Genomic DNA, 12442 nt, shown 5'->3' on the forward strand with positions numbered 1-12442 from the left:
TGATAAATATTTGAGGAGATGGATATACTACTTGGCCTGATTTGATCAGTGTAAAATGTATGTATACATGTATCAAAACATCACATTGTGCCCCATAAATATATACAGTTGTTATTTATTCATTAAAGATAGATTTTCTTTTTTATTTCTTTATGGTAGGAATGGCCTTTATTGGTTGCAATGGGAAGCAAAAGAGGAGACCTGAAATCAAATGAGAAAGCGTAAGCATCCTCAGGAGCAGCCCACTGGATCTCAGTTCTGCCCTGCTCAGAGAAGTTCAGTATCCAGGCAACTGAGGACAGAACCGGCTGGCACCAAAGACATGATGTTGAGGGGGCCAGAGCCCCTTTCCCTCTGCCTCCATACATAACAGGGAGCAGGACCACACAGTCAGTCCCTGACAAGAAAAGGAGGGTGGATTTTCTGAAATATGATATTCACCATTAAAATTAACAAGTTAACAAAAGTAATATTTTTTGAAAACAGCTTTTCTAATTGTACTACACATGGTCACGACTTCTTAAATGGAACACACTGTACATGAAGACTGGGAACCAAGCAAATGTTAACTTATGAGTATCAACTGCTCCTTATACCCTCACACAGTGACAACAGTGGAGGTTATTTAGTGGGATAGGGTTTTTTGCTCCCAGCCTAGAATGTTCCAGCTCCTGTGGTTTTCTGCTTTTTGAATTTGTATCCCAGCCTTTATAGCCTATCAGGAATCAACTCTTTTTCTTTTTCCTTTTTTTTTTTTTTTTTTGTTGAGATAGAGTCTCACTCTATCACTAGGCTGGAGTGCAGTGGTGCAATCTCAGCTCACTGCAAACTGCGCCTCCCGGATTCAAGTGATTCTCCTGCCTCAGCCTCCTGAGTAGCTGGGACTACGGGAATGTGCCACGCCCAGCTAATTTTGTATTTTTACTAGAGATGGGGTCTCACCATGTGGGCCAGGGAGGTCTCAATCTCCTGACCTCGTGATCCACCCACCTCCCACTGTGCCCAGCCCAGGATTCTACTCTTAAATCCCCTCTCCAATGTTCTCCGTGGGGATTCTAATTTTCTATGGGCTAGAAAAATAATAAAATGAAAACTATTAGAATAAATTTTCTAAAGTACGCTCTACAACACACTAGAACTGAAGACTCTCCAGGGAAAAAGATTGCATAATCAAGTATGTCTGGGAAAGGATGTATATTTCCTATATTTCCATTTGGTAGGAAATAACCTTTTTTTTTTTTTTAAGATGGAGTCTCGCTCTATCGCCCAGGCTGAAGTGCAGTGGTGCAATCTCGGCTCACTGCAACCTCCACCTCCCGAGTTCAAGCGATTCTCCTACCTCAGGCTCCAGAGTAGCTACGGCTAAAGGGGCCCGCCACCATGCCTGACTAATTTTTGTATTTTTAATAGAGACAGGGTTTCACCATATTGCCCAGGCTAGTCTCGAACTCCTGACCTTGTTATCCGCCCGCCTCGGCCTCCCAAAGTGCTGGGATTATAGGCATGACCCACCACGCCCAGTCACATTTATTATTTAATGTGTTAATAATAAGCACAGTGAGTCCCTTTCGCAGACTCACTATGCTTATTAACACGTTAAAGCTCTGAGAAGTCCTAAAGAAACCTCGTAAATTTTGTATAACATGATTATTCCCGATTTTAATTTGATACAAATTTTTTCCTCTAAGAGTCTGAAATAATATCCCAACACTGACGACTCTAAAATGTTCTCATTTAGGGTGGGCAATATCCCCTCCACGTTACCCATTCTTCCCCTCCCTCTTTCATCTCAGCAAAATCTTGGTAATTGAAGGCCATCATATTATAATCTGTTACATTTCCCTTACTCGAAGCAACAGAAATATTTGCCTGAATCCAATTACCAACATACTTCACTATTAAAATTTAAGTAGCATAATACTTTTTCTTTTTTTTTGAGATGGAATCTCGCTCTATCACCAGGCTGGAGTGCAGTGACACAATCTCGGCTCACTGCAACCTCCACCTCCCGGGTTCAAGCGATTCTCCTGCCTCATCCTGCCAAGTAGCTGGGACAACAGGCGCATGCCACCACGCCCAGCTATTTTTGTATTTTTAGTAGAGATTGGGTTTCACCATGTTGGCCAGGATGGTCTCAATATCTTGACCTCGTGATCCGCCCTCCTCGGCCTCCCAAAGTGCTGGGATTACAGGCATAAGCCACCGCGCCCGGCCTTCAGTAGCATAATACTTTTTAAAACATGGCATCTAATAGCTTAGGAGACACTCACATTATCACATTTGAGCATAAACCTACGATGGAGGTATTGTCCTTTACAGATAAAGAAACTGAGGTCCTAAGAGATTCTATAAGTTGTGGAAGTAAAGCTATTGTGATCAAGTTGGGACAGGTCTTCTGACTCCAAGTCTTTTGACCTATCCATTCTCCTCAACATCACTGTGCAGTGAGAGGGACAAAGGGCTTGGCATGGTATCAGAAACTAAACTGTTTTCTCAAAACCAGGCTAAATATTCTCCCTAGTGAGTAAACTCAGCTGTAGCCAAACTAAATGCTGTTCCATAGTCAATCAATGAATGTAGTAAATGGACTTTGTCAGGCATATGCATTACTAAGGGATTCCCCCCTTTTTCAAAATTCAAACTTTATTCTTCAGACTGTTAGTTTTTAGAATAGTGCTAAGGTTTTGCTTTTAAATGAAATGGAAGATAAATATTTTGGCCATGGAAGACTTGCACGTTACTCAGAGCAAAGGTTACCAGCATTCACAATGCACTCCTCACAAGAATAGCAGATTAGTCAACTAAATATTAGCTAACAACCATGCTAGTGCTATCTAAGGGAACTTTGTCTAACTGCATAACATTGTAACAAATGCTCTTCTAATTGGATATATAATCCTGAAGGGAAACAAGATCATACTTTGAAACAGAGGATTTTAATGGGATAGAGAAGCAGCAAAAATAGAAATATCTACTAAAGATAATTCCAGACGCCTAACCATTTCATTCCCACTTTAAAATCGAAAGAATAAAAACGTGTTAAGGAAATAGCTTAATCCTGGGGAAGGGTGGGCTTTAAAAGCTATGGGTGGTAATTTAAGAAAGCAAACAAAACATTTCAAGCACATCAAGGGCATTCCACATACCCATGAGCCACCATCAGCTTAAGCAATAAAACATTACAGATACAACTCAAGCCCTGCATGACTCCTCCCAGATTCCCTTATCCTGAATTTGATGTTTGTGTTTCCCACGTTTATGTATTTTCACATGGTTATGAATCCATAAAAAATATAGTAACATTATTTTTCATGTTTTTTATAACTGTAATTGTATATATTTTGATAACACAATACCTGCACTATACACACAATTCAAAAGTACAAAAGCATCTACAGTGCAACAGTGTCCTCCTGTACCTAGTCCCCTATATTGAGCAACTAACATAACGAAGCTTGTGTGTATCTTTAAAGAGACACACTCTGTATATAAAAGCAGTCACACTTAAGATACAGATTTGCCCCTGCCTTTTATAGATAAGTGGTAGGCATATTAAACACACTGTTCTACTTTTTCCTCTTAAAAATACACCCTGGAAATTGTTCTCTAAAATATACAAAGTTCCTCCCTTTTTCTTTCTTAATGTTTGAAAAGTATTTCACTACATGGATAAACCATTACTATTACATTATTAGAAAGGTTACTTCCAAAGTTTTGTATTAATATTTACAACAGGCCGGGCGCGGTGGCTCACGCCTGTAATCCCAGCACTTTGGGAGGCCGAGGCGGGCAGATCACAAGGTCAGGAGATCGAGACCAAGGTGAAACCCCGTCTCTACTAAAAATACAAAAAAAAATTAGCCGGGCGTGGTGGCGGCGCCTGTAGTCCCAGCTGCTCGGGAGGCTGAGGCAGGAGAATGCCGGGAACCCGGGAGTAGGAGCTTGCAGTGAGCCGAGATCGCACCACTCACTCCAGCCTGGGAGACAGAGCAAGACTCCGTCTCAAAAAAAAAAAAAAAAAAAAAAAAAATTTACAACAATATGGAGTGAATAACCCATTATTTCATACACATGAGTACATCTATAGAATAATTCCTCGAAGTTGAATTGTTAGGTTAATTTTAATAAATGCTGTCACACTCATGTAGAGGTAGGATACCAATTTATACTCCACCAGCATAGTATGAGTGGTTCTGTAGGTTTTTAAAATGTATATAAACAACAGCAGACTATACCTATTCTTATATAACTTGCTTTTGAGGTCTAACCTTACACTTTTAAGATTCATTCACAATGATATAGCTCTAGTTCATGTTTATTTATTTATTTATTTATTTTTGAGACGGAGTCTCGCTCTGTCGCCCAGGCTGGAGTGCAGTGACCGGATCTCAGCTCACTGCAAGCTCCGCCTTGGGGTTTACGTGATTCTCCTGCCTCAGCCTCCCGAGTAGCTGGGACTACAGGCGCCCGCCACCTCGCCCGGCTAGTTTTTTGTATTTTTTTAGTAGAGATGGGGTTTCACCGTGTTAGCCAGGATGGTCTTTATATTTTTTACTTAAAGGAATTTTTAAATAACTTCGATGATTTATTCACAAAGAGTACAGTTACCTATGTAGTTGAAATTGCAGTTTTACACAGAAATACGAACTTAGGCCAAGCTTGGTGGCTCACGCCTGTAATCCCAGCACTTTGGGAGGCCGAGATGGGTGGATCACCTGAGGTCAGGAGTTCGAGACTAGCCTGGCCAATGTGGTAAAACCCCGTCTCTACTAAAAATACAAAAAAATATTAATCAGGCATAGTGGTGGGTGCCTATAATCCCAACTACTTGGGAGGCTGAGGCTGAAGAATCGCTTGAACCCAGGAGGTGGAGGTTGCAGTGAGCTGAGATTGCACCATTGCACTCCAGCCTGGGAGACAAGACTGAAACTCCATCTCAAAAAAAAAAGAGAAATACTTACCAACTTAATAGTTTATATGTATAAATAACTCATTGGCCGAAGACATACCCAGCCTACCAAAGAGATCATCTTCTCTAGAAAAACTAACAAAGACTGCCATTTTAATGATATGACTCTGCTCATCCATGCTTTTTTTGGGCAGAGGGAAGGCCCACAAGGGCATGGAACCTAACACCTTGATAACTAGAAGTTAAAAAAAAAGATGCGTTGGAAACAATAAAGACAATTCAAGCATAATCACAAAATAACCCTAGTTTTCTGTAAACCTTCCTCTCCAAATGCTACCACTAAGTAACCAAACAAATTTTTTGGCCTATAAGAGGAAACAATCACTCCAAACTTCCAGCCTACTCTCCCCCCAAGATTAAATTTCCTATAAGCATGGAATATCATGCTGGGACTTTTTCTGCATATCAATATCATATATTTTATTAGATCCCTCTTCATGTTAAATTTACCAATATATATAACTAATTTTTAAAGCTTTCTTTACTCCAAATTGTCTAAATATATGGCTAACCCTATTATTTGCAAGAATTCTTGCATAATTAAGTCTATTGGTGTTAATTACCAACATCACCACGATAGTGGCCATTTCTGCCTGTTCACTGAGTATCCATGTCCCCCTTTCTCTCTCCTAACAACACCCATTTATGTGTAGGTGTCTACCCTGTCCCTCTACACTATCCAAGTACTTAGAAGATGTCTCCTGGCCCAGCACGGTGGTTCAGGCCTGCAATCCCACACTTTGGGAGGCCGAGGTGGGTGAGATCACCTGAGGTCAGGAGTTCCAGACCAGCCTGGCCAACATGGTGAAACCCCATCTCTACTAAAAATACAAAAATTAGCAGGACGTGGTGGCTCACATCTATAATCCCAGCTACTAGGGAGGCTGGGGCAGAAGAATCACTTGAACCCAGGAGGCAGAGGTTGCAATGAGCTGAGATCACGCCAGTGCACTCCAGCCTGGGTGACAAGAGTGAAACTCTGTCCAAAAAAAAAAAAAAGTGTTCCCTGTTCACCACATCCACATTAACATTTACTGCTTTTTGATTTTTTTATTATGGCCATTCTTGCAGGAGTGAGGTGGTATCACACTGTGGTTTTGATTTGCATTTCCCTGATCATTAGTGATGTTGAGCATTTTTTCACGTTTCTTGGCCATTTGTGTATCTTCTTTTGAGAATTATCTATTCACATCTTTAGCCCACTTTTTGATGGGACTGTTTGTTTTTTTCTTACTTATTTGTTTGAGTTCATCATAGATTCTGGATATTAGTCCTTTTTCAGATGTATTGATTAGGAAGATTTTCTCCCACTGTGTGGGTTGTCTGTTTACTCTGCTGACTGTTCCTTTTCCTGTGCAAAAGCTCTTCAGTTTAGTTAGATCCCAGCTATTTATCTTTGTTTTTATTGCATTTGCTTTTGGGTTCTTGGTCATTAAATCCTTGCCTAAGCCAATGTCTAGAAGGGTTTTTCCAATGTTATCTTCTAGAATTTTTATAGTTTCAGGTCTTAGGTTTAAGTCCTTAATCCATCTTGAGTTGATTTTTGTATGAGGTTGAGAGGTGAGAATCCAGTTGCATTCTCCTACATGTGGCTGGCCAATTATCCCAGCACCATTTGTTGAAAAGGGTAAACAGGGAACATTTCTACACTGCTGGAGGGAATGTAAACTAGTACAGCTGCTATGGAAAACAGTGTGGATATTCCTTAAAGAACTAAAGGTGGAACTACCATTTGATCCAGCAATCCCTTCTGAAAATAAGTCATTATTCTAAAAAGATACTTGCACATGCATGTTTACAGCAGCACAATTCACAATTGCAAAATCATGGAACAAATCCAAATGCCCATTAATCAATGTATGGATAAAGAAACTGTGGTATAGGCCGGGCGCGGTGGCTCAAGCCTGTAATCCCAGCACTTTGGGAGGCCGAGACGGGCGGATCACGAGGTCAGGAGATCGAGACCATCCTGGCTAACACGGTGAAACCCCGTCTCTACTAAAAAAATACAAAAAACTAGCCGGGCGAGGTGGCGGGCACCTGTAGTCCCAGCTACTCGGGAGGCTGAGGCAGGAGAATGGCGTAAACCCGGGAGGCGGAGCTTGCAGTGAGCTGAGATCCGGCCACTGCACTCCAGCCTGGGCGACAGAGCGAGACTCCGTCTCAAAAAAAAAAAAAAAAGAAACTGTGGTATATATATACATGACGGAATACTACGCAGCCATAAAAAGGAATGAATTAACAGCATTTGCAGTGACCTGGATAAGAGTGGAGACTATTATTCTAAGTGAAGTAACTCAGGAATGGAAAACCAACATAGTATGTTCTCATTACTGATATGTGGGAGCTAAGCTATGAGGATGCAAAGGCATAAGAATGATATAATGGACTTTGGGGACTTGGGGGGAAGAGTGGGAAGAGGGTGAGGGATAAAAGACTACAAATATGGTGCAGTATATACTACTCCGGTGATAGGTGCAGCAAAAACTCACAAATCACCACTAAAGAACTTACTCATGTAACCAAATACCATCTGTACCCCAAAAACTTAAAGAAAAATTTAAAAAATAAAACAAATTTTTAAACAAAAGAATATGTCTCCCACCCACCCACCTCCTTTGCACACACACATCAAAGGGTCACATTCCTCCAAGGGCAATGCCATCCCCCTTGCTAATGCCTGCTTAGGAATACAAGCATAAGCCAATTGGCCCATGGCATTCCTAGCCACAGGGACTGGATGAGCCAATGAGACTCATAAGAGGTATGCTGGCCTTCCCTGCTCTGGAGAACCACAGACAAGTTCTTCACTAGGTGAAGCTGGATTTTCTATTACTTGTGGCAAAAAGCATCCTAACTGTTAACTTAAAAAATGAACAGGTTAAAGAGTCTGATCGGCTCACGCCTGTAATCCCAGCACTTTGGGAGGCTGAGGTGGGTAGATCACCTGAGGTCAGGAGTTCGTGGCCAACACAGTGAAACCCCATCTCTACTAAAAATACGAAATTAGCTGGGTGTGGTGGTGGGCGCCTGTAATCCCAGCTACTCGGGAGGCTGGGGCAGGAGAACTGCTTGAACCCAGGAGGCGGAGGTTGCAGTGAGCCAAGATCGCACCATGGCACTCCAGTCTGGGCAACAGAGCAAGACTCCATCTCGGCAAAAATAAAAAAAGAAAAAAGAAAAAAAATAGACCTGACTTTATTCAAGCATTCAAGTCTCTATTAGGGGAATGATGAACACCCTAATCCAAGCAGAACTCTGGGAAGGGGTGGGGGCAAAAATGAACACTTTTTTTTTTTTTTTTTACAAACACCTGTAAACTAAAAAGCAATTTGTAATTGCTAACAAGAAATATCATAGCCAAAGATAAAGTTAAAACTTCTAGGGCACAGAAACATCTTATTGGCCTTATATGGACCTGTCCCAATGGCTGTTATTACCCAATTCTTGCATTTGCTTCTTAATTTGCTTCTTACTTCCTCCTGACATTGTCAGCCTTGCCGATTTTCATAAGAAGGTTCAGGCAGTTGCTTCCCTGTGGGATATACAACAATTTTCCAATTCTATGACTCAGAAAATGGCAAGAGAAGGAAGGGTTCTTCTCTTCTAACCCTAGACAAAATCAGAAAATGTTTATTTAGCTCTGGGAGAGTAAGGCTCAGTTGAGTTACGGTACAGACTTTCACAAACTTTTTTTCTTTCAAGTCAAATATTTACCAAGAACTTAGTATATGCAAGTCAGTCTATTATTTATCCAAAGCCAATGCATGAATTATTTTCATCAGTTCCAAACTTCCTTTCTCTGTATCCCTTATAGCAAAGTCAAATATTTTAAAGAAAAAAAAAAAAATCACACCTCACAAAACTTGCAATTAAACGTTTTTTTGCCAGGATTGGTGGACTGAAGAGCAAGCTTATTTCCAGAATATTGTTTTGAAAGAGTACACATTTTTCTTTCTTTTAATTTCAATAGCTTTAGGGGCACAAGTGGCTTTAGGTTACACAGATGAACTGCATAGTGGTGAAGTCTGGGCTTTTAGTGTACCCGTCACTCGAATGGTGTACAATGCACCTAATATGCCTTTCTTAAAACAAAAGTTCAAATGTTTATTAGAATAATCGTTTATTAGAATACAAATAGGCTTTGAAAATAAGTGGAAACGAACTGTATTAATAAAGTAATAAATACTATCTGGAGGCAACATCTGAACTAACAACCAAGTTTCGCACGGAGAAACTCCTGTTAATTCGGAAACACTAAAGGCACAGTCTCATTCAGAACGTAAAGCATGCATCGCAAATACTGAACCAGTTTATATTCATTAACTGCTCCGAAGGAAACCAGTGATGCTTTCCGACGAGATGGCCTTTTTTAAAAAATGATGTCGGCTACCCACAAAGAAACCTTACTTCTGCGGAAACACATGTCGCTCTCGGGAAACAGCAGGGGCCGGTAAATCGACGGCCTCCTACAGAGGACGGAAATATGGACAACGCCGAGGACCGCCAAGGAAGCGATGGGCTGGCCCTGAGCCAAGGGAGCACAACCCGGGCGCACAAGAGGCTGTCTCCCCAGGGATCGCGCCCGGCGCCCCCTCTCAGCACCCGGAGCGCGCCACGCCGCCCGCCTGCCCCACCTGGGAAAGTTTGCACCTCCTCATCCCCGCCCCTCGCACCTACCAGCCCCTCCGGCCGCGGCGCCGTCGCCATGGCGACTGGTCCCCACCCCACCCCCACCCGGCTGTGCTGGCCGCGCCGCAGCCCCGCGGCGGCTGGGGAGAGCTCCCACAGGATCCGGGACAGGGGCTGCCCAGCCCTGGAAAGAAGGGACGCAGCGGACGGGGGAGGATGAAGAGGTGCGGAAAGCGGAAGTCGTGCGGCTCCCCAGCTGGGGTCGAGCCTAGCCCCGGGGGTTCTCACCCTTCACTTTGCCGAAGGTGCCGACCCCCAGCGTGTCACCCAGGATGTAGTGGCCGATCTTCACCCGCCCGTCGTGTTTCTGCTTCTCGGCTGTCGCCATCTTTCTCCAGGAACTGAGTCTGCGCATGGCGCTGCGGGAGGGGGCGGAGGGGGCGGGCAGGGCCGCGCCGGGGGCGGGCGGGGAGGGGGTGGGGACGCGGGAGGGCAGCCGCCGAGCTGAGCCACCGCCCTGCGCCGCCAGCCCAGGCCCCGCAGCCGCCGTCGGGCGCAGACGCTCCCCCTGGCGGGGCGGGCGGGGGCTGCCGGGAGAAGCACCGGTACCCGCCTCCTTGCCCCGCATCCTCGGGCCTGGGCGCCCGCCCACCGGCACGCGGAGGGGCTTACTGGAACGATTAAGCGAACCGTCGCCCCCCCGGCTCCTTTCTCCTCTGGCAGAGTTTCTGCCGGCTGTGATCTTCCCTAATTACCACCCTGGGGTCGGAGAAGACCCTTCTGCGGGTGATTCCAGAGGGGAGATGAGAACTGAGAAGCCCGCTTGAGTGATGCAGATCTGTGGCTTGTTACAAGGGGCGCATGAATTAAAGCAAGGCAGGGGGCACCGCCCTGCCACTCCTTTCTAATCTTGATTCTGATCTTTCCTTCTTGGATGGAATCTAGAAGCCGCAGGAGTTTTCACTTGCGTCTGTGATGGAGTTTCCCGCTCCCCCCTCCCCGCCCCCGCCGCCACCACCACTACCAACACCACCACCGCCGACCCGCGCTCTTTTTTCGCTTGGAGCCCATAAATTGCTACTGGACACCACGATGGCTCTAGGAGCGCTGTCGGTGTTTTCTTCTGGAGGTGATCCTGAAATTTCTTCCCCAAAGCAAACTCTGTTGCGAGGAGCAGGCTGGGGATATGTACAAGTGAATGTGTATTCCAAGAGGGGGATGATACGCAAATCTTTTGGTGTATAGGAATTAATACTTTTAGATTATCGGTAAAATGTATACGTTCACTGGACTGAGAACAAGGCTTACAGTTACATCAACCGGATCAACAAATATTTATTGTACTTACAATGAGTAATACTTAATCTATTATATAAACATAAATGGAACCATACCATAGCATAAAGTCTGCTTATTTTTAATAAAATGTTTGAGTTTGTTACTCAATTCCACTCCTCTAATTAGTAGTCAAAATCAAGTGTTCTGTTTTTAAAAGTTTATATTCTCTCAGTTTTGGAATGTCATAGCACTGGGCCAGTGTCAATGCCCCTCCCCCCCCAAAAAATTGCATCTTCATGGAAAGGGTATAAAAAAGTAAAAAACTAATAATGTCATTTTTAATCCCAACAAAAATCAATTACCCAACTCTCCTGATTTTCTCCTCTCTGTTTCTGAAATCAAAGTAACATGCATTAGGCACTGTTTTCTTCCAAGGAAGATATTGCAGGGGAAGCAAAAGTTTCTGCCTTTGAGCTTAGAATTACACCAGATAAGCAGAGAACAGTTCCAGCTAGCCTTAACCAAGTTCCTACTGTAATTGAGGACTGCACATTGTTTGAAGAGCAAAAAGTTAAGAAATCTTTGATTACTGATGTATTTGGGGGTCAGGTGGTGTGGTGGTTACTGTTGTAACTTTTGGTGTCTCGATTTTTCACTTTTATCTGTTCGCCTTGTGAATTTCTACACAAGGCATCTCTGTAAAGCAGAATTTTTGGATTTTGGATCTCTGTAAAGCAGAAATAGCTCTCTGGATTTCCGTGTGCGGCAGGGAACCTTAAACTCCCTCCCCTCCCCAGATAGCATCTTAAATTACTTTAAGTTTTTATTATGTCTAGAATTTAACCCAGGAAAGTTCTGCCATTTCTTCTAACCTGAAAGAAAAAGATCTGACATCTCTCCTCAGGCCCAAGGGTGGGAGAGAGAGTACCCTAGGGGAAAAAAAAAGGAAAAGATAGCAAAGGACCTCAGCTGTGTACCACTCACTGAGCATGTTGCAAGGGAACAAACTGAAGCTGAGTTTTGCAAATCCATTTGCCAATCTCTTCTTTAAACTATGAAAACTCAAGAAAGTAACATAACCTTTTTTTTAGTAGAAACATCGGTTTGTTTCTGCTTTGTGCTATTGTAGATTATAATTCTATTTAATAAATAGTCATTAACTGGCATTTACACTTAAAAGCGTTTTTGGGGAGATAAAACCTAGAATTATAGATCAAAAAATTGGATAGAAACTTAGACATCATCTTATCCAGTTTCCTATAGTCTCTGTTTAAAGCAGCTTTAATTGCTCAGTGTTTTTAATTTTGGTTTTGTTTCTTTTCCATTCATGTTGAGTTAAAAACTGAATCCAATTCACTGTTTGTAAGACTACTGTCTTAAGAAGCCTCCTGTATTCCTTTGCTTTTTCTCTTAATTACCTTTTTAAATTTTTGTCACATTTTCTTCCACCCTGTCTTCCTTTCATTCTCCCATTGATCTATCCCCAAATGTTCACTTCCTTCATTCTTCAAACTTTTGTTAACTGCCAGACGCTATAGAAAATTTCATTTTTCTAAAAAATGA

General features: G+C 42.9%; 1 protein-coding gene and 1 non-coding gene across 5 annotated transcripts in view; both read right to left on the minus strand.

The window, feature by feature from the left end:
* The window catches only part of PRKAA1 (protein kinase AMP-activated catalytic subunit alpha 1), a 41207-nt gene extending 31176 nt beyond the window's left edge, over positions 1-10031 (minus strand). For 2 of the 4 annotated variants that reach the window (XM_003899609.4, XM_031666133.1), the window contains exon 1: positions 9890-10031. In XM_003899609.4, the coding sequence (XP_003899658.2) occupies positions 9890-10016 (127 nt within the window). In that variant the 5' untranslated portion in view covers positions 10017-10031. Of the gene's footprint in view, positions 1-8409; positions 8505-9649; positions 9670-9889 lie in introns of those variants that run through there. The other 2 variants (XM_009208333.4, XM_021939333.1) reach the window with 2 other exon arrangements.
* LOC116275136 lies at positions 279-414 on the minus strand. The gene has a single exon (XR_004184095.1). It is a non-coding gene; the product is annotated as a small nucleolar RNA SNORA57 (small nucleolar RNA).
* Positions 10032-12442: the final 2411 nt, after the last annotated feature.

Source organism: Papio anubis, chromosome 5, assembly GCF_008728515.1.
Source record: "Papio anubis isolate 15944 chromosome 5, Panubis1.0, whole genome shotgun sequence".
NCBI lineage: Eukaryota > Metazoa > Chordata > Mammalia > Primates > Cercopithecidae > Papio > Papio anubis.